Below are 22,702 nucleotides of genomic sequence, written 5' to 3' on the forward strand. Positions count from 1 at the left end.
TCTTGCACAACTGTGCTGCTGCAGGGGGCTTGAGTGTTATTGTCACTGTGGTCAACATGATCAAGACAGGGTTGGTCACCATATTCTTCTCCCAGTAAACCCTCTGAAAGACCAGGCTTTAGTGAGACATCCAGACCAGTGTCAGGAGATTACCTGTGCCAGCTGGCCAAATGAAGAAGACAGGATGGGTGATCTATTTAATGTAGAAAAATAGACTTTGTACACCTTGCTGGTTGCCCACACTATCCTGTGAGCAGGCAAACTTTTGGTACCCCTTTCTATCAGTGTTCACTGTCAAATCAACAAAACTAACAAAAAGAAAAACAAAAAAGCCCACCTCATTACAAAGTTTGACTTCTACTGATAATAAAGTCAGTTTAAATAAAACAGAATATAGATGAGGTATTCGTTTTCTCGAACTATGCTAGCAGAAGGCAGAAATCCCCCAGGTCGCTCACAACCCAGGAGAGCATCACACTGAGGATGGCCCTCGCTTATGCCATTATTTGAGGTTTGGGCTGTTGCTCATCCAAAATAAGAAACGTGAATTAAAACAAGGTTCATCAAATACTGGCAATCATAGAGCTCTCCCTCAACACCCAGCTCCCCATCTCCTCAACAGGATAGAAAGGGGAGAAAAGGAAATCAGCAGAATGAAGACACAAAACCAAACCACCATAGAAATGGAAGCCAAGCTAGGAAGGAGACTCCCATCTAGCGCCTGCCACAAAACAAGGCTAAGAAAGCCCAAAGGCACAGATCAAAGCCCAGGGCACCATGAAACTGAATTTATATGCTTTTGAAAAGCTCTCCTTTTCACAATGGACACAGACTGGAAAGAAACAAAAAAATAAAACCATGTTGCCTTAAGGTCATAGAATTATGAAAAACTGAAAATTGTTTTGATTCTATAAAGCTATTTCAATAAATACTTGGTTGTTGTTGACATGCAAGGTGGAAAATCTACACAAGGAACAATAAAAAACACAAAGAGCAAATAAATATCCTTTGGGAATTTGGACAGATACTTTCACTATTCAGAAGCAAGGCTTAATGAGACAACATCTGTGACATGGTGATATCACAGCAGCAGTGCTGTACTGGGACTTGCTAGAGAGGGACATCAAAGGTTCAAATCCCAGCTTTGCCACTTACCAGCTGAGTGATAATAGCTAAATTGCTACATTTCTCTAAGCTTCAGGTTTCTCATCAGTAAAATAGCAATAACAGAATCATCTGCACAGATTTTAATAGAAAATAATTTAGCAGCACCCAACAGACTGTGACATAGAGACACTACATAAATATGCTTTACTTTTAATAAATTTAAAACAATACTAGATTCAATGATAACTAAAAAGAACCAGTCACATGAACACTGCTTTGTGTTTTCTTACAGTTAAACTGGAGCCATATACATAGAACAGAATCAATGCTAACTGTACTCTAGAACTGCAAAACTCTGGTCCACAGTAGCAACAGCTGAAGTTACTAAGTTCCATGCATTCATTGGTACCAAGTTACAGAAACAAGATTCTGGCAGGTTCTTAAGATTCCACTCTTACATATCACAGAATTTTTGCAGAAGACAAAGGGACAATGCCAGGGAGTGGCAGTGAGAATCTGCTCAGGTGAGAGCAAGGGGCTGCTGCCACAGAGGTCCAGACTATACACAGAAAAAGAGCTGGAAATGAAACTAAAGAAAGAGCTGCCCAGGTAGAAGAGTTACTGCCACCCGGCAGCTAACAGCAGGCAGGCAGTGGCACGAAAGACGACAGTCAAGAACTAATACCAGGAATGTAAGCTCGGCCTGTGGTTTGGCAAACTATTAAGTGTGTCCCACAATGACAAGGTCACCCATCTCTCTTGGCACCAGGCCAGTCCATGGTCTGCACATGCCTGGTCAGAACACCACCTACCTTTCTAAGCCTCTTTCACGTCAATGCTTCTTTTGGATGTCAAACTGATATGGCATAAGCAAATCTAACCCAATAAGACTAAGATTGCCTAGGGCTGAGAACACCCAAAACAAAAACACCTTGGCTTGCAACATCTAGACCCCATTTTGCCTCACCTCTGACCCTCTGCTGGGCCCCCTAGATAGAACCCTCCCCTCCCTCAATCCCCAGCACTGTTCCTGCCTCACCTCCAGTGAAGCCAACCTACACAGCCTGGATCACCACAGGGGCCTATGAGTCTTCCCTGTGGGCACAGTGAAGCGGCAAACTTCTTCCTGATGTTTTCCCATATCAAACTGGCAAAAAGATCCAGTGTTTGAAAGGCAGCTCCAGAACAACATCTTTGTGTTCTCCTGGTGAGAATAAACTAGTGCCATCTATTTAGAAGGCAATTTGGCAATGCCTCTTGAAAGGTAAAACATCCAATACTGCTTGTCATCTATTACTTGTGGGGGCCACCTACCCAGCAGCTGTGATTGGGGAAGTCCACCCTCACATGCACAGGCTGAGCTTCACCTTCAGAAGCACCCACCCTTTCCCCATGCAGCTCTCTGGCAGTGTGAAGGACTGCAGCATCAGCACAGACTGTCCAGCCACTGCTGCAACAGCTCTACACATTACCGTGCTCACCACAGCCCATTTCTAAATGGGGATTCTTTTCTTTCTTTTCTTTTTTTGGCATGCTCTTGGCCGCAAACCCAGTGTTTCCCCTCCTAGGAAATCACATGCTATCAAAAAAAAAAAAAAAAAAAAAAAAAAAAAAAAAAAAAAAAAAAAAAACAAAATACCTCTTCCTCAAATCATGCAATGTATTGCTTATAAAAGAATTCTGACAGAGACATGAGTACATCATAATCTAGGGACTTATACAAACCAATCCATATACTGGTAAAACTCTGAAAAGCAAACTGTTCATCAGACAGCACATGACTGTCCTGTCATGTGCATCCTACTCTCTCATCAGACACTGTTTCAGTGTCACCTGCTCAGAAAGGACTCTTCAAACAACACATACTCCTTCCTGCTATTCTTTGTTACTGTGTTCTTTTAGAGTTGCATGTATTCGCCTGCTTAACGCCATTCTGAGCCACAAAGCAACAGGCTAAGAGGTGGCACTGTGCCGAGCACTGTTCTCAGCACCAAATCCAGATCCTAACACGGCTGCTGCCAAAGAGTATCTGTCACATGAATGACAAGACTCCTTTTAAGACTCAGGTAAACTTTCTCTGCTTCACGACAGTTTAGACGTGACCCTTTCTCCCAGGGATCCCACTGGCCTTTGTACCCAGCCTTTGCAGACATCTACTACATGCCTCTCTGCAAAGACTATGCCTGTCTTGAAGGTAAAGAACCTCTTATAAATCTCACTCAATAAAATAATTGAGAAACTGACAGGAATGGGCATACACCTTTAATCCCAGCACATGGGAGCTGAGGATCTGTAAGTTTGAGCCATTCTGGTCTACATAGTAAGCTGTAGGAGAGCTGGGGCTACATAAAGACTATGCCTAAAACAATAAAATAAAAATCTAAACAAATAGCTGAGGAACAAATGGGCAGATGAATAAACAACACTCAAAGTTAACAACCTACTTGCATTATTAAATCAGACATTAGTCTTAATTCAGTCCTTTAGGACAGCAAAAGCAGACAGTGTAGAGTAAGTGGGCTAAAGAAGAAATGTCTTACACGCTGGGCATGGTGGTAAACACCTTTAACCTCAGCACTCAGACAGCAGAGTTAGGTGGATCTCTGTGAGGTCAAGGCCAATTTGGTCTACAAAGCAAGTTCCAGATCAACCAGGGTTATAGAGTGAGTAAGAACCTATCGCAAAGCTTGTGTGAGTGTGTAAGTGCGTGGGTACATGTGAGTAAGAGAGAGAGAAAATATTCTACAAATTCAGTTATGGACCTGTTGTACTGAACTCAATTAAGTTCATAACAGCCTAAGACCATGGCAAGCCAGGACAAAGCACAAGCAAAATAGGCACTTGACTGCTTACTTCAAACAACTTTCTGTAAAGTCAGCATGTGGTAAACCACTACAGTTCAAATGCAAGCGAAGAGCAGTCTTATTTCCCATTTTAAAAATGCTTGGTATCAATGTTAAATGTCCTGCCAGGCAGTGGTAGCACTCACTTTTAATCCCAGCACCAAGGAGGCAGAGAGGCAGAGAGGCAGAGAGGCAGAGAGGCAGAGAGGCAGAGAGAGAGGCAGAGAGAGAGGCAGAGAGAGAGGCAGAGAGGCAGAGGCATTTCTTGAGTCTGTGGCCAGCCTGATCTACAGATTGAGTTCCAAGACAGCCAGGGCTACAGTGAAATCCTGTCTCAAAACAACAAAAACAAGTGAAATGTCCTGAAACTGGTGGTTTGTATCAGGGTGTTGGAAAAGAGCATCTTGAAGGATAGGGTAAGGGCATATGGAGGCATAAGAGCCTGCCCACACAGGAGTATACTGACAGTTGAGTGAAATATGGCTTCCCTGTGCACTGTAATTTTTCTCAAGTTCAAAATCTTTCAAATAAAAAAAAAAAATGAAACCAAGCCTGGTATGGTGGCACAGGCCTTCAATCCCAGCATTCCAAAGGCCAGTATCTTGAAGTTCAAGGCCAGCCTTGTCTGCATAGTGAGTTCCAGAACAACCAGAGCAATGCAGAGACCCTGTCTCAAGCCCCAACCCACTTTAAGAGAAAAGATGAAGCTGAGTTTGATGGCACAGTTTAATATTCCTAGCTACTCAAAATACTGAGGCAGCAGGATCACAAGTTCAAGGCCAGTCTAGGCTACAAAGTAAGTTCAAAGCCAGACCAAGCAACTTTGTAAGATACGATGATGTCTCAAAATAAGAAGACTGAGGCTTGGTACCTAACTCAGTGATAAAGCACTCACAAGCATACTTGAGGCACTGTGTTCAAACTCTGGTACCACCAAAAAAATAAATAAATAAAAATAAAATTCTCCCTTTATAACCCTTCAAGGAATTAGAAGGAGAGAAATAAAAGCACTTCAATAGAAAAAATTGTAATAAATCACTTTAGAATAATTTTAAAATTATAATATCTTCATTTTAAGATAATTATAAAGACCCCTCTATATATGAAAACACGGTCATGCACACCTACACTCCCAACACTTGGGAGGTGGAGACAGGAAGAACAGGAGGTCAAGGCCATAAAGAATTTGAGGCCATCCTGAGCTAAATGAAATCCCATCTGAAACAAAAACATTAATTACAAAAATCTACTCATGGTGTAAGGTTGTTTTCCTAGCACAGAGGAAACATCTACTGTAAAGTGCCTTATACGGGGACAGACTACACAATGGAACAACAAAGTCTCCAACTGGTAGCTTCCAACTATCCAGAGATCATCTTCCCAGCTCCGAGCCAAGATAGAAAGGTAGACAGCAAATAGCGAGAAAAACAGCAACCAAAGATAACTAGACTTACATTAATTTGATTCAGAAATTTAATATAAACTTTCATTTGAAAATGTCAATTTGTCTAAGAAAAATTTTATCATGTTCAAAAATTTTTTAAAATAAAAACAAAAACAAACAAAAGAACCCAGTGTTCTTATCTAGCAGTTGGAGCTAAACCACAAACACAAAAGCCTGACCCAAAAACACTGCAAGTGTTGGTAGGGCAGGCACTGGCGCAGGTTCCCCTGTGTACTGTGCCACTCACAACAGCCTGGTATCACTTGACACTTTCCAGGTAGAAAACTAAGGTTCTCCAGTCCTATAAAAGGGACCCTGTCATTCTAGCTTCATCTAAGGGCCTCTTGGGCTAGTGAGATGGCTCAGCAGGTAAAAAGCACTTGCCACAAGGCTGGATGACCTAAGTGTGATTCCCCAGAACCCACATAAAAGAGTACTGACCCCATAAATTGTCCTGTAACCACCTGTGTGGTGCATGCATGCCTGCCCACAATAGATACAGGTAAAAAGAAGTTAAAATGGACTTCGATCAGTTTCAGCATATTGAAAGGTGCAGCTTCCACTCAGTCTTCCCACCTGCTTATACACACCGGGTTCCGTATACTCCGCTATCACCTTTTCCCAGTTCCTGCCCAAGCGCACTGGTTTCTGCCTGCCCACAACTCCCAAATCCTCTTAGGATATTCATAACCTTTTGGATTTAGAACACTGCAAATTCTCATAAAGGGAGAAGAAGTAACAAAGAGTTCCCACATATCCTTGACCTGGTTTCTCCAAAGTAACACCTGATGTGACCACAGTATAGTATTACCTACACTAGTAGCTTTTATCTGAGTATTTTTCACTTCCTAACATTGCTAATAACACAGTTTTATAGTTGTTTATTGTCTGTGGATATCTAGTAAATAAATCCTTACAACCAAGAGTCTTATCTAAATTTGCTCACTAAATTCTTTATCCAATTATATAAAGAATCTTTTTCTAAAGCTAGGCACAGTGACACAGTCCTTTAATCTCAGCATTCAGGAAGCAGAGGCAGATGGAACTCTGTCAGTTTGAGGCCAGCCTGGTCTACAGAGTGAGTTCCAGGACAGTCAGGGCTACACAGAGAAACCCTGTCTCAACACACACACACACACACACACACACACACACACACACACACACACACAAATTCTTTTTTACATCACCTCCCAAATTAACAACCCATGGTAGGCACTGGATAAATAGTAGCCAAGTAACATCACAGGAATGCACTTTTGCCTCCCTAAACAACAATGTAAATAGCTCTTCAAACCAATTTGTTTTTGAGTCTAAAACAAGAAAAACATAACACTCACCCATGGTGACATAAGGCAATTTATCAGTTGATCCATGAGGATAGATGCTGTAGAGATGAGGTCCAGTAACATCTACTCCCCCCAAAACTAGGGCTGCACCAATGTAACCTTGATACCTGGTGATCAGAATAGACACAAGGAAAGAATTAAATCCTGAGTCACTGTAGCTTACGTAAAAAGCTGCAGAAGTCAGACAAGAGTTTTCCTTACTTGTTTCACTAAGGAGTTATTGCCTGCATAGGAACCAGGCAGGGAACTAAAATCAGTTGAACATCTACAATTAGCTAGTGTAAACTGTGTGCAGTGTACCACATGACTCATTTCAGATAAAACACACAGCCACATTTTTAAACACACTATCACTCGCATTTTAATAAAAAGGGAGAAAAAAAAAAACAGAAACAAAATAAAACAAACGAAAGAAACACAAAACAAAAAACGTGGAGACACAGAGAACTTGTTATTCCAAAGACTATCAGCACTGGATAATAAGCTACCAAGGTAGTTAACATTGAGGAGCTGTGAAATTGAAGCCATTCAGCTGTTCTAACAAGCAGTCTCAACACACAATGGTTCATGTCACAACACCCTTTCCTTCTGAATAAACCCACCACATTATAATCACAGATGCTAATAAGTAAAACGGGAAGCTGCTGCGTTGTTCTTCAGGGACATGCAGAGCTCCGTCATGACCTATGGAGCTGCTGGTGACCCACAGAATAAACACTGTAGTTGTTCAGGAACACAAAGAAAAAGTGTTTCCACCCACATTCCCTCCATGTAACTATGCACTGGAGTCTTGGACATTTGCTGAACTCTTTAACTAGTTGGTGATCATTTCTATAGATCCCTTTTCCTGGAATGGCCTGGAAGTTTTTCACCAAGACAACTGCTGTACTTTATGAACATGCTGGATTTAAAGTTTTCCACTCTAAACCTTTAGCTCTTTAAAAAGAAATTTGAAACCAATACATACTAAACTTGCCATACACTAAACACAAATAAAGGAGCAGAGCCATCACCCCTACTGACAAGAGCTACACGACACACAGAAGCACAACTGTCAAGTCCAGACACCAAACTGCTGGGAATCTTCCATTTTTAAAGTGAAAAATTTAAGGACAGGAGACAATTTTAGAAGCAGCATGATGAGAAGCCAGAGACAGCTCAGCAGATAAAGGTGCTTGCTGCCAAGCCCAATGATTTAAGGTCCAATCCCCAAGACCTACATGGTGGGAGGAGAAAACTAACTCCTCTGTTGTCCTCCGACCTCCTCCATATGTAAACCACCACCCACCCACCCTCAAAAAATAGCAATTTAAAGTATTTTTAAATTGGTGGCTTAATATATGCACTGCTCTTGCAGGGAATCCAAGTTTAGTTACCAATACCCACATTAAGAGGCTCACCACTGCCTGTAACTCCAGCTCCAGACAGGCTTCAAAGGGGGTTTGTACCTGAACATACATACATACTTACCCACTAACACACACAAAACTACAAATTTAAAAGAAATTATTTATTTATTTATTTTACAAGTCGCAGCCTAAAGAGGGAACGGAGGGAACTGTGGAAACATCTGGTCCAAGGCTTGTTTAGCAGCAGAGTCAAGACTGGAGCCTGAGACACTGCACAAACAAAGTCAGAAAGGCAGGCTGCATGTCTCCATCAATGCTGAGTCATCTATTCTACTGCCTGATGAGGAAGGCATCTAAATAAAGTCAGGTCCCTCCCAGACTAAAATACTGTTGCATGCCTTCAAAAAAAACTCTAAAATTTTTAGACAAATGACTGGCATCCTTAAAATCTGAATCAGGGGGCTAGGGGTAAAGTTCAATGGTAGAGCATTTGCCAAGCACATGCAAGCCCTGGGTTGGAACTCCAGCACTAAAACAACACAAAAGCCCTGATCCAAAAGCCTACTTATAGGACTCCAGCCCAAGAATACAGTCAGAGAAAGAAATATACAGAAATGTGTTTATCACATCACTATTAGTGATGTAAAAGAAGATGGAGAAATAGCTGAATGAAGTGTTAGATACAACAGAATATGACATGATCACTAAAAACCATACCTTTTCTTGTACACTATTAATTGTGGTATGATCTTCTGGTTTTGACAATGTGTATCAAATGCTAAATCTGCCTTTATGAATGACAGAATTTTTTGGGGCCAAGGAATTTATTCTAAAATACAGCCTGAGGAATTGTGCAACCACCCAAATATTCATGAAAATATCTTCAAATGGGCCATACCATTAACATTCAAAAGCTGATTAATGTAACATGAGACTGACAACACTACAATAATATATATACTTCTATACGATATAATTAATAAAATTAACATAACATTGTTGATAGTTGGTACTTAAAAATTTGTGGGTCAGATCTCTTTGAGAATTTACTAAAATTCAGCCTTTACTTCTAACGGGTATTCATTCACTTAAGTATTCTCTTATGTCATGTGGTGCTAGGTCTCTACAACTCTTCCCTGGGCTGGAGAGAACTCCTGAGTCTGAGCTCTCTACTAACCAATACAGCACTGTACACAGGGAAAGCTACAAAGCAGTAAATGTCCTAGCATACCACTTCTGTAATGCATACACATAAAGCTGTAGGTAAAGCGTAAAAGGTGTGAAAAAAGTCAAATAAAAACTGTTTAGGTCCCATTATAAACACCATCATCAGCCTTACTTTTTACTTTTCATATTATTACACTCACATACTTACTGTGTTGTGAATGTCTATGTGGGTGTATAAGCACCATACTGCACATATGGAGGTCAGTAGGCAACTCACACAAGTTTGTTCTCTCCTCCAGCATGTGGGGTCTGGGACTGTGAAACTCTGACGATCACACTTGGCAGCAGGGGCCTTTCCCTGCTAAGCTAGCTAGTCAGCTCTTTTCTTACCCCTTCCCCCTCGTAAGTCAACGAGACAAAACCATCACTGGCATTCAGAAGTGTAAGACAGGGCTGGAGAAATGTCTTAAATTAGGAGGCTTTGATGCTTGCCTGAGCTAAGTGACTCACAACTGCCTGTAACTCCAGCTCCAGGGATCCAGTGCTCTCCTCTGCCTCTGTGCAGGTGTGTGTAGGGGTGTGTGTGTGTGTGTGTGTGTGTGTGTGTGTGTGTCCCAGATATGAAAGACAATACTGTCTTGGTTTAAATTTTTAAATTTTAAAATTTTTCTCAAAATATTAGATAAAATTTAATGGTAATGCAAACCCTTTAATGCCAGCCCTTATGAGGCAGAGGCAACAGATCTCTGTAAGTTCAAGGCCAGCCTGATCTACACAGCAGGTTCCAGGTCAACTAGAGATACAGTGAGACCCTGCCTCACAAAATAAGTAAATATATAACCTTTACAAACTGTACAAAATAAAAATGAAGCACTGGAGAGAAAAAAAAAGAGCAACTGCAGAATTCTTAAGTCATATTAGAAAGATTAAATATTTGCTAAATTGCTAAATTCCTTAAAAACAAATGTAACAAATTGTTTGTATGTAATAGGCCATAAGATCCACCAGGGGGAGCTTTATATTTAAAATTAATATCTATAATTTTTAAAATCAGTTTTAAAATTAATATCTATAATTTTTAAATGATCAGTTGGTCTCATGCTATAACTGGCAGTATTAATTCCTCTGTATTTGTATGATGGCGTCATATACAAAAGGCTGAGCATCAGAGGAGAGATGATGGCTCTAGCTTAGAGTCTTTTATCTGTAAAGTGGGAACTAAGTCAGCAGCCTCCCTGCACACAACACTGAGAATGCAGAGCTATCCTACAAGGAGCTCAAACTCTCAGGAAAGCCAGAGGACACCAAAGGAAAGCAAAGGCTATGACAAATACACTCCAACGCTAAAGGTGACACTGACCATAAAATCCCTAAAAGTAACTGCCACATTCTTCTACCTTTGTTCTAATTTTTTTTTTAAAGGCCAGAAATTTGTATTCTTATTTTAAATCTCCCAATTTATAATTATTGGCACTATTTTGTTTTAAATGCCATGTGACCTATATAAACCTCTTTAGACCAATGAGCTCATGACATTCATAGGGCAGGTATCTGATGCTTACTCCTCACATAAGGAAAGGAAGGGATATACTAAGGGTAAGGCAGGTCCCAGAAAGGAAATCGGGCACTATTTCCACTGTAACAGACTTGAGGGCTGATCTTGGTGGTCCACACACCTGGAAAGAGGGAACCTCAACTGAAGAACTGCCTCTGCTAGATTGGCCTAAGGGCACTTTTCCTGATTACTACTTCCAGAAGAGGGCCCAGCCCACTACTGGCAGTACCATTCCTCGGTGTGTGGTTCTGAACTATATAAAACATCTAGGTTGGCAATGATGGCACATGCCTTGAATCCCAGCACCTAGGAGGCAGAGGCAGGTGGACCTCTGAATTTAAGGCCACCTTGGTCTACAGAGCAAGTTCCATGACAGCCAGGGCTACACAGAAATCCTGTATGGGGGTGGGGGGGGAATCTAGCTAAGAAAGTCAGTGAGAGCAAGCCTGTAAGTAAGCAGTGTTCCTCTGTGGTTTCTGTTTCAGGCTCTTGACCTGAGTTCTTGCCTTGGTTCCCCTGGAAGATGGATTGTAACCTGTAAGCTAAAGTAAACCCTTCCCTTTCCAAGTTGTTTTCAGTAAGGATATTTATCACAGCAACAGAAAAGCAAACTAGAAAAATACAGCTTCCCACTTCTGTAGAACAGATGAGAAAACCAACTTAATATTTTAAAACACCAAAACCTCTACAAACATAAAGTAGTAATAGTGATTATTAATGGGGAAAAAACAAAACTCACATAAACTATGTGTGGGAGTTAGCACAGAATGAAGTTCGGAAACCCGTTTATGTATTTATGTATGTATACATGTATATGTAATATATTCATGTGTATACATATACATAGTGTGCAACACCGCTGCCTGGCTTACACATGCTTATTTTAAACAGGACACAGTCATAGCCCTTAACTCAAAGAGTTAAAAGAAAACATGAAACAGTGCATAGAACACTTTACTTTAGCAAGGGTGTGCAAGGCCTCGTGAGAGAGGCAGGCTGAGTAAAAATCACTATGGGTGTGCAAGGCCACGTGAGAGAGGCAGGCTGAGTAAAAATCACTATGGGTGTGCAAGGCCACGTGAGAGGCAGGCTGAGTAAAACTCACTATTATTTTACCCACTGAACCCACTAACATGTGACTACATGTCACTTCTCACTGTACTGTTACTTTGCTGCTAAAAACGGAAAGAGAAAAGAAACAGTTGTGTTAGCTGGGCAGTGGTGGCCTTTAATCCCAGCACTCAGGAGGAGGCAGAGGCAGGCAGATCTCTGAAAGTCTGAGGCCAGCCTGGTCTACAGTGATAAATTCCATGCCAGTCAAGCTACACAGAGAAACCCTGTCTCGAAAAACAAAAACAAACAAAAATGAAAACCAGTTGTGTTTAAACAGTGGGGAAATGAGTAGGACTTACAAGACAACTCGAAGTACAGTTTTACTGTAAGCAGAACTGGTCTTATCCAGTAATATCTCTGTGCATCAATAAACTACTACACTGACCACAATTTAGGGCAAAGCTTCACCATATGATACATCAGACCATACAATCCATTTCATTATCAAATGCTTTAAAAAATTAAAAATAGCTTTCTAATTGATTTCTAGAACAAGATATGTTCTTCTGAATATTTTTTTTTCCTAGTCTCCAGGCATCTTCGTGCTAAAAATCTAAGGTTTAAAAAAAAGAAAGAGAAGAGAAGAAAATAGATTCTACAGAAGTCCACACCCTGGAACCTTACCTGAAAAGCATCTGCTTCAACATCCGATTAGCCGTAACAACTCTCGGAAGGCGGCCAGTGGTGAGAGAGTGGAGCTCCAAGTTGGAAGAAATAAGCTGGGTTGTCATATCTGTGTCTGCAGCTGTGCCAGCACCACAGCAACTGAAAAATACCACAGCAACATCACTGGCATTCAACCACCAGAAAGTTCAACTCGAAGCAGAGCCTCTGGGCTAACTCCACAAGTTCAAGTCCATGAGAAGTGTTCTGAGTAGTCTGCAATGCAATTTCTGTCTAACTAACCTTAAACTTAAAATTGAGGACACATAACTCATTATATAAAAATATGTTCTCTATGGTGCAATGGGACATTTCAAATAACCCACTTCTCTGCCCCAAGCAGAATGTATGTGTTAGTCCAATTACAAGTACATCCAAAGTGTACAGACTCAATGTTGACATCAGACAGTCTTGATTTATTATTTCAGAACTGAGTAAAGAAAAAATGGAAGAGAAAATTATAAAATATCATAAAATAACACAGGTACAATAGGGCATGGGAAGATGGAGAACAAAGCAATTAGTTCTTTTGTTTGTCTTTACTGTGTGTGTGTATGTGTAAGCTTGTGTCGGTCAGAGAACATTTTCAGAATTTGCTTCTGTCCTTTCACTATGTGGATCCGGAGGAGCCAGCTCAAGTCAGGCTTGGTGGCGACCAGCCTCACCTGCTGAACCACCTCACCAGCCCTGAAAAGAATGAATTCTGAGTGTTAATACAAGAAGTTTTTTGAGCTGACTTTGGAAGAACAGAAACAGTCTAAAAGTGGAAAGGAGAAAAGTGTTTTACTTTGTTTGTAAACAGCCTGAAGTAAGTTTAAGTGTTGGGATCCAAACTCTGATCCTTATTATTAAGCAATGAGTGCTCTTAACTGCTCTCTAACCCAGGGAAGGGTATTTTTAACTAGAGCCACTGGTATAAGCGGAGGAGAAACAGCTTATACATAAGAGGAATAGGAATAAGAACAAGAACATGACAGAAAAAAACTGGAACATAAGCTGTAGTACAAGGTCTCAAATATCACACCAGAATTTCAATTTTACCTAGAAAATAATGTAGAATCACAATGTCTCTCAAAAAAAGCCTTTAAAGAGGAAAGGGTCATGATTGGCCCTGTGTTTTACAGAATTATGGCAGAAGAGTGAACATCAGTAAAGAAACCAGAAGCAGACAAATTCTGAAAGATAGTCTCTGACCTCCACATGCTTTCATGGCGCAAGTTTTAAGACAAACAAAAAGGAAACTATTGCTTTGTTCTCCATCTTCCCATGCCCTATTGTACCTGTGTTATTTTATGGTATATTATAATTTCCTCTTCCATTTTTTCTTTACTCAGTTTTGAAATAATAAATCAAGACTGTCTAGCTAAAACTGTTCAGCTGAGAAAAAAAGAACCCAAATAAAGGTCACAGCAGAGAGGAAAACAGGAAGGAATGTGCCAAGAGGCACATGGGAGGCAGAACTTTTGACTAACTCAAAAAGACTAATGCAACAGGAGGACTTGACCATGAGGAGTATAGGTGACAAGTTATGTTTTGATCATTTGTTTGACACAGAGTCTCATCTATCCTTAGGTTAGCCTCAAGTTCACTATGTAGCCAAGGATAATGACCTTGAACTCCTGATCTTCCTGCTTCCACCTTTCCAGTGTTCAAGTCACAGGCTTCACTACCACTCCCCATTTTCTGCAATGCTGAGGACAGGGCCCAGGACTCTGCATGTTACATAAACACTCCACCAGCTGACATATACCCCAGCCCAGAAACACATGTAAGAGAGTTAGAAAACACAGTCTCAACAGCAAGCAGGTTGCAGAGAATGTGGTAATGGTCCATTTTTAGTCCCAACATGCCAGAAGATTTCAGAGTAGTTCAAATCATCAATACTTACTAAATATTAGGAGATATGAAGTGAATTTTTGAACAGTTTTTGTCAGCAACAACCATCCCTTCAGTTGCTCTTGTGTCTGCTCCAAGAACTATGCCATCCTATTTTTAGAGAGAAAAAAAGTTTTCAACAATTCATACACATAAAATACTATTTAAGAAAAACAATGTTGGCCATTCTCTGCTCCCGTAATTCCATATCCCAAATCAAAATTCCCACCAAAACTATTATCCTACATTTTCAATACATCCTTAATAAATGTTAATGGCTAAATCGTGAAGTTAAGACTTATTTCCATTTCAATCATGGCTCAGATTCAGTAAATTCCTTACAAATCACAGAGCTAAACTGGAAATAAAAAACGTGGAATGAAGATCCACAATCTTTCCAACAAAATAGCCACCTCTAGGTCAGGAAGGTTGTTCAGCAAGTAAAAAACACTGACTTCCATTGCAAGAACCCACATGAAGTTCAGAATATATACCACCAAGTTGTTCTCTGACTTCTACACTTGTCCCATCGCAAGCACACACACACACATATACAGAGAGAATTAAGGTAACAGTCACCTCGATTAGTTTTTGAAATGTGTCTCTCATCACCCATTAACAACATTAATCACTAGCCTTTATAATCTTTACAATTTATTTCAAGATTTATCTCCATTTGATGGATGGAGATTTAACTCTGTGAAGAAAGCTGAGGGCAGAGTGCCATGCTTTTAATCACTTAATCCCAACGTTCCGGAAGCAGAAGCAGGCAAATCTCTGGGAGTTTAAAGCAGCCTTACCTACATGGTTTGTTTCAGGGCAGTTGGGACTATATAATGAGACCTTGTCTCAAAATAGGGGGGAGGGAAGACTGAACTGCCCAAGCAGTTCAACAGAAGCAGTATCACTGCATTAAACATCTAAACAAACCAAGTAATCCCAAATTCTGTGCTTTCCCATTATATCATCCTGCTTCCTACAGTACCTCAGAAAAAGCCAAACTGTCCTCATGTCTAAAACTTCAAAATGAGTAAATACGAGCTATTTAACACGTAAAGCCTCCCGGTTAAAGCATTTCCTAATAAAAGCTGTTTTTCATGATGCACCCTGACATTTGCACTGGCAAATCTAGCTGGAAGCTTGAGTCCAAGTGGTCTAACTGCTGTTAATAGGTCAGTTACTGTTATGGTGGGCCTGTCTCGGCTTACCTTATAGACCACCCCCGCGATGGTAGTGCCAGTTTTCCGAGCTTTCGGAAGCTTGAACCCCTTTTTTGCAAAATCAGCTTCCAAGACGGCATTCCTAAGGGAAGGTACAGAAATCAAGTGTTAGAGGACAAGACCACTGGCGCGAAGAGCGGGTGCTTAAGAGGGAACCCAGTTTGCTTCCACCCGAGTCTGTTCACTGGGTTCTCCCATCATCAGCACCATCCGCGAGGAATTACAGATCCGGGCTGTGACCGTCCCCCACCCCCAAAGGCACAAGAAGGGAGGGGAGAGGGCCGCGCCGGCCTCAGAAGCAGACCGCGCTGGGGCCCGATTCCCTGAGTCACACGGCCGCGGGCACCATCCCCACGCCCGCCTCTAGCCCCCGACTCAGGCCGCGGCCCAACTCCGACTCGGGGCACCCAGCTCCTACTCCGGTCCAGATCGCCCCCGGGGACATGAACACACCTGCGGCAATTATCAAAAGAAAAGCCTCCGACCGGTGGCTGAAACACCGATACAGCCGCCATCTTCCCAAGAAAGTGTTTCCGGGCCGAGGGCGGAGCGACCAAAAAGAACTTAGCACTTCCGGCGCTGCTAGAGAACGGGATGAGAGGGCGGGGCAAACGTCGAACTGGCGCTATTGGACATAGAGTTCCTGCGTTCGCACTTCCTAGAGAGGCTCGGATCTTTGAAACGTTTTTGCCTCAAGTCCTAGGGAGGGGAAACTGACGACCAGCCAAAGGGATGGTATTTGTTATGTCAGACAAATAAAATTTCTCCAATTACCAAGTCTCCTGACGTTCAGACCAGATCTGTTTCTACCGTTAAATTAGAACCCGGCGTGTTTCAGGGACATCCACACACCTCAGGTCCTAGGCAAAGCCGCTGAGCAAGTCTCCTCAACTCCCTGTGTAGCGGAGCTTTCACCTTCCTCAGAAAGCCAGAGACACATAGAAAGATGCCCTGAGTCATGCAACCCCAAACCCCCCATGAGATACTACTTTGGACCCACTACAATAACTAGAATCAGACAGAAAATCACAAGTGTTGGAGAGAATGTATAAAAATTTTAACTCTCATATGTGACAGTTGGGAATGTAAAATGGTCAACTGCTCCAGAAAATGAATTAGATCTCAAACCAAAATTATCACTGTCAATACTGTTCTTCTTTCCAGAAGAACTGGAAAGCTAAGTTCACAAACGCTTCTATGCAAATGTGCATAGCAACAAGGTTCATAACAGGCAAATCTGGAAACAGCACAAATACCCATTGACGGATGAATGAATAAACAAAATGTGGTATATCAACACAGGGGAATAGTATTCGGCCATAAAATGGAAGGAAATGTGATACCTACTAAGTCAGGAGTGAACCTTGAAAACAATTTGCTAAAAATACAGAGGCTGGGCGTGAGGGGAGACCCGCATTGTACAATTACATTCACATGTGATATGCATGCACATCCATGTGGTAATCATGTTCAAATGCCTGTGGGTAGATGTGGGTGCGTGTATATGGAGGCCTAAGGTTAATGTTGGGAGTCCTCCATCACTCCCCACCTTACACATTGAGGCATTGTCTCTCAATTGAACCCAGAGTTCACCAATACAAGATAGCTAGCCATCTTGCTCCAAGGATCCCTGCCTCTGTCCTCTGAGCACTGGCATTACAAGCCAACTGATACAGCTGCCAGCATTTACGTGGACCCTGGGAATTCAAACTCCAATCCTCGTGCTTGCATAGCAAACTCTTCAACCTCTGGGCCATCTCCCCAGCCCTAGATAGTTCCTTGTGTGAAGTATCTCAAAATAGGCAAATCTGTAGAAACATAGTGAATGGGTAGTTATTAAGGCTAAGGAAGAGACACTGAATTGTTTAATGGGCACAGATTTCATAATGTTAATCAGTATTATGAATGGAGTATTATGTAAATTTCAACAAAATCTCCCACTGACAGAAATGTAAGGCTTGCTGCAGAAGTCAGGAAACAATTTTAAACTTATTTAGACAATATGTGACATCCTCCACAACTGTGAAATGAATTCATGTGCAAACATTTATTAAGCACCTACTATGTGCCTAACATGGTTCTAGCTGAAAACAGATGAATGAATGAATGAATGGCATGCCAAGGGTCTAGAACCAGTATCTTAACTATGTTTTTAGTAAATGTTCCTAAAAATTAAGTTCTATCTGATTGCGTCTCTGGGTCTTTTGAAATAAAGGAAATAAATTCTAATTTTGAAGCCCTGTGCTAAGAATAGGCTAGGAGAGTGGGTCCTAATCCAGTTTAGCTTGAGTGCTTGCTTGTTGACAGCCACAGGTGAAGATAACAACTCCTTATAATGTTTCTGCAGCTAGGGAAAAACAAAGGCCATCTGTCAAAGCCCCAGAAAATAGGCAAGGGGCATGGACACATGACCTCAAAAGAAAGTCACAGTCCTTATATTTCTAAACTCCTGAACTGTAAGGCAATATATTCCTGTTATCTATGCTATCCAGCTTAGAATAATTTGTTATGGCTGCTATCGGTGCCAGACACATCACAGGTTTACAGTCCAAAGAAGAGAAAAAACCCAGAACAAGTAAGTCTCTCTGGTGAGGGAGTGGAAATAGGAGTGGGCTGCTTTAGAAGTTTGGGAGTATAAGATTATGAGACAAACAAGAGGAACAAATGAGAAATGACAAAATCAACCTTTAGACATAGCTTTTGGTGGGGTTTGGGGGGGACGGGGCAGAGTTCCGCACCCACAGCAGAGGGGGCACTGCGGTGGAAAGATGACTGTGTCCTTCTGTGGGGTCTGACGGAAGCTGTGAAGCCGCTGACTTTTCCTGCCAGGCTGATCTGAGGAAGTGTCACTGCCTCTGGAGATGCTCAGCAGAGCCCAGCAGAGGGCGACTGGGAGCCTCGAGGAGTCCTGGGAGTAGACAGTTAAGTGGCTGAGCCAGAGGCCTGCCAGTGAACGGCAGCTCCAGGCAAACCAGGCAACAGTAGCTGCCATTTCCAGCTATGATTTCCAGCTTTACTAAGCTCTGGGCCCATCACTAAGAGCGCTGCTCAGCTTTCTTGTTTAGCTTCAGTGCTGTTCCCTGGAACTGCAGCCCCGTCCAGAAAGCTCATCTTTTGTCCTGGACACTGCCCCATTTACTCCTTGGCTCCCAAGCTACTGATCCGTGAAGCCACCAATTCTGCCCTAGGTGGCTGTGTGACCTCAGGGGAATTCGCCAGACTCTCTGTGTCTCAGTTCCCAAGTAGCACAGTAATAGCCAACAATTGTGAGCTGACTCAAGGTCCTGATCTCTGTCCTACAGACAGGATCTCAGGATCATCCCAGACACCATAAATGTACCAGACAGACACTGGGAAAGCGTATAACTTGGAGATAGGCACAGTGCCTGCCTGCAGGGAACTAACACATTCTAAGGACCCACTAACATTTTTGTCTAACTAGGCAAATGAGGCATGGAAGGGCAAAGTCTTAGCTCAAGACCATCCTGTTGATAAACCGGCAGAGTCAGGATTCACCCACACAGCGCCATTACTGTGAGCCCTGACAACTACAGTTCACCTGCAACTCTGGCTCCTGAATCTGCTGGGCTCTGACAAAGCGAAAATAAGGTTTTCTCCTCCCCAGCACCTACCCTCCATCAGCTCCTTACCAGCCATGCCATGCCCATCTCTTTATCTTTTCATAGCTCCGTTTTTTTCACCTACAAAATGAGAAAACATTGCAGTCTCCCTCAATGTTTAAGTGTGACATGAACACCTGTTAACACTTCACTCATTCACTCATTCATTCATTCATTCATTCAGATTTTATTAAGATCCTTTGTGACAAACTTTGTGCAAGATCATAACTTTGAGGGGCATTGTTCTAAGGACTATATACGCAGTTCCCTGTGCTAAGTGGCCTAAGGGACATGTTGGGGACATAGCTAGAAGACTTCCACATCCACCTAAGGCAGCAGGCAGGCACTCAGATGATAGCAGTTAACAAGAAGACCTAGAGAGCAGACAGTACTTTCCGTGAAGAAGCTCAGCTGCACATGGCCCCAGCATGCCCCTGAATTTTCCAAGCACCAACAGAGCAGCAGCCCCCACCCTACCAAGTCTCCAGACTGCCTGGGAACCCAGTGCGGGACAGGTGGAGAAGGCCCACCCCAGCCTCCATCAGGATATGCACAGTAGAGGGCTCCCCACAAGAGCTGACTTGGCCCTCTTCCCATTGCAGGGAGATCGGTCCATGATGCTCCTGGTTACCATGGCAACTGGGCCCTTGTTTTTCCTCCTTCATAAATAAGCTATAAATAGACAGGGTAACCTGCGTGCCTTCCTTTGCATGAATTAGCGCAGCTGCTCCAGGCTCCAGGGCCCTTGGCCCAGCACCCAGGTGCCAAGCTGCCCTGTGTGGCCCACAGAAGCCCAGCTCCAGTGGGAGGGGTGCAGTCAGACACATGACAATGCCTCCAAGTGTAGATTCCCTCCACCTGAGCCCCACAGAACTATAGACACATAAGCACAGGCTGGGTTAGGTGGGCCCTGTGTTTGCCAGCCCTGGCTGATGGTGAGCAGAAACAGAGATTCCCTTCCTGCTTCTAGTCCAGCCCTTGCAAGCCATGATGAAATTATCAGCATAGTCCCCACTTCCCTAGTGTGGGAGGACTTACCAACCTCCCACCCAGGTTGAGTCATCCTGGTTGATGTTTGTTTGTTGAAATCTTTCAATATGCCAGAGGCTGTGTTAAGTACCTCCCAGGTTACATCCCCCATTCATTTCTCATTGCTGGCTTGTAAGCAGTGAACTCTCCACCTGTAGAGAAGAGGTACTTGGCTCACGACATGCAGCTGACTTGAAAGAGAATAGTAATACAAACCCAGGCCTGACCTGTCCAGGGGGGTTGTTCTTAACCCCAAGTCATTTGGGTCAGAAATCTGATTTGCTCTCTCTAACCAGGACAGAGAAAACAAGTGAGCTCTTAATGTCAGGAGTTCAGAAGGGCCAGGAACTGACTTACAGCCACATAGTCAGCCAGTCAGTCAAGGCAGACTCCAGAGCCATACAGGGCTCTGGAATGCAGGACAAAGCCTGGTCCTCTCACGAGAGCACGGGGAAACTGTGGAAGGTATTTAAGCAGAGATGGACCATATGACATTTAAGGAGAGAATCACCAAAAGACAACACCCCATAGAAGCCACTTTTCTGCTTGTTTGTTTGTTTGTTTGTTTGTGACAGGGTCTTATGTAGCCCAGACTGCCCTCAAACTTTCTAAGTAGCCAGGAATGACCTTGAACTTCTGATCCTCCTGCCTCTACCTCCCAAAAGCTCAATTTACAAATTAGGAGCCACTACACCTCTGTGGTGATTTGAATAAGGATGACCCCCCCCCCCATAGGTTCTTATGCTTGAATGCTTAGTCATCAGGGAGAGGCACTACTTGAGAAGGATTAGGAGGGGTGTGGCCTTGTTGGAGGAGGTGTGGCCTTTGAAGTTTCTAAGACAGAAGCCAAGCCCAGTCTCTCTCTTCCTGCTGTCTGTAGATCTGAGTGTAAAACTCCCAGCTACTTCTCCAGCACCATGTCTGCTTGCATGCTATGATGACGTTTCCCTCCAATCCTCCCTCACATGATGACAATGGACCAAATCTCTGAAACTGTCATGGTGTCTCTCCACAGCAGAAGAATACTAACTAAGACAATCAGGTTTATGTGGTGCTGCTGAGGATCAAACTCAGAGCTTTGTGCATAGTAGGCAAGCCCTCTACCAGCCGAGCCACGTCCCCAGCCCCTGGTTTCTTCATCAGCTTTTCAGGGCCTGCCTTGACAGTGCCTTTGACTCTCAAGAACATCCATTATCTTCTACGTGGTTCAGAATTTCCTAGCTCGTCAATCATTTATTTATTCTGTCACTGCTTCATCAGACTCCAGTTCTATGTCTAGTACCTTGCTAGATGCAGCCTTCAAGAGACGCACACACATAAATAAAGGAGAAAGTGAAAGGGTCAGAAGGTTCCAATAAGGATTGCAAAAGTCCACAGAACCTCCAGGGAGAGAAAACTCAACTTTCTCAGCAAGTGCTCAGGAGGGATTGCTACCACAAACAAAGTCCCCAGCAATGAGTAGGGCCTGAATAGCTGAGCCTATAGAGAGGAAGGACCTGGAGGGTAGCAAATACTAAAACAATTTCTAGGATGAGGAAAGTATAAACTTGGGCAAGGCTACATACAGGACTAGGTGTCCATGCCAAAGCTGAAAGCTGGATGTGGTCATCTCAGTAACATGGAATGTGCTCACTTTAGCAGTGGGCATGGTGGGGAGCAGGGAAGGCTGTGAGAGGAGAGCAGGGAAGAGCAGTGAGGGAGACCTAGACCAGAGTGGTGGCAGGAAGGATGGTCAAGTGACAGAGGGGATAGTCAATGGTGGGGACAGGAAGAGTGAGCCGGTGCCAGGAGCCAACTTCTCTAATGACAATACTCAGAAATAACAATGATATCTGACAGGAGGGCTTTTCTAACTGCTAATGGGTGAGCTGAGCAGAGCATGCCTTCTGCAAAACCATTGGCCAAATGATTCAAGATCCCCAGGAAAGGCTTGATTGAACACTCATCCCCCACAACCTCTTACAAGAGATCTATTCTCAGCAAAGACATGTTTAAAGACATGCCATTGTAGGGGCTGAGGACATGGCTCAGCAGGTAAAAACAAGTCTTCTTTAAGCATAAAGACCTAAGTTTGAGCCCCCCACCCCCCCAACACCCACATAAAAAGCTCTGCATTCCTGTAACACCACTAGAGGGTGCAGAGAGAGGTGGATCCCAGAAATACAATGGCTGGCCAGACTAGCCCATATACCAAGGTTCTGGTTGAGCCAGAGACCTGTCTCAAGGCAGTACCATAGAAGAGTACTAAAGGAAGATACCCCATGTCCTCCTCTGGACTCTGCATGCACTCACATGAGCTCATACAACCATACATTCACATAGACACAGCACACACTCAATAAATTTAATAAAATAAAGATGTTTGTTG

The 22,702-nt window shown here is 42.9% G+C and overlaps 1 protein-coding gene across 1 annotated transcript in view; it reads right to left on the bottom strand.

The window, feature by feature from the left end:
- Positions 1-16,289, bottom strand: part of Psmb7 (proteasome 20S subunit beta 7) — a 57,010-nt gene extending 40,721 nt beyond the window's left edge. The window contains exons 1-5 of the mRNA XM_034494459.2: positions 16,139-16,289; positions 15,674-15,767; positions 14,479-14,576; positions 12,552-12,692; positions 6,735-6,850 (exon numbers count right to left, since the gene is read on the bottom strand). Coding sequence (XP_034350350.1) covers positions 6,735-6,850; positions 12,552-12,692; positions 14,479-14,576; positions 15,674-15,767; positions 16,139-16,200 — 511 coding nt within the window. The 5' untranslated portion in view covers positions 16,201-16,289. The remainder of the gene's footprint in view (positions 1-6,734; positions 6,851-12,551; positions 12,693-14,478; positions 14,577-15,673; positions 15,768-16,138) is intronic.
- Positions 16,290-22,702: the final 6,413 nt, after the last annotated feature.

Source organism: Arvicanthis niloticus, chromosome 2, assembly GCF_011762505.2.
Source record: "Arvicanthis niloticus isolate mArvNil1 chromosome 2, mArvNil1.pat.X, whole genome shotgun sequence".
NCBI lineage: Eukaryota > Metazoa > Chordata > Mammalia > Rodentia > Muridae > Arvicanthis > Arvicanthis niloticus.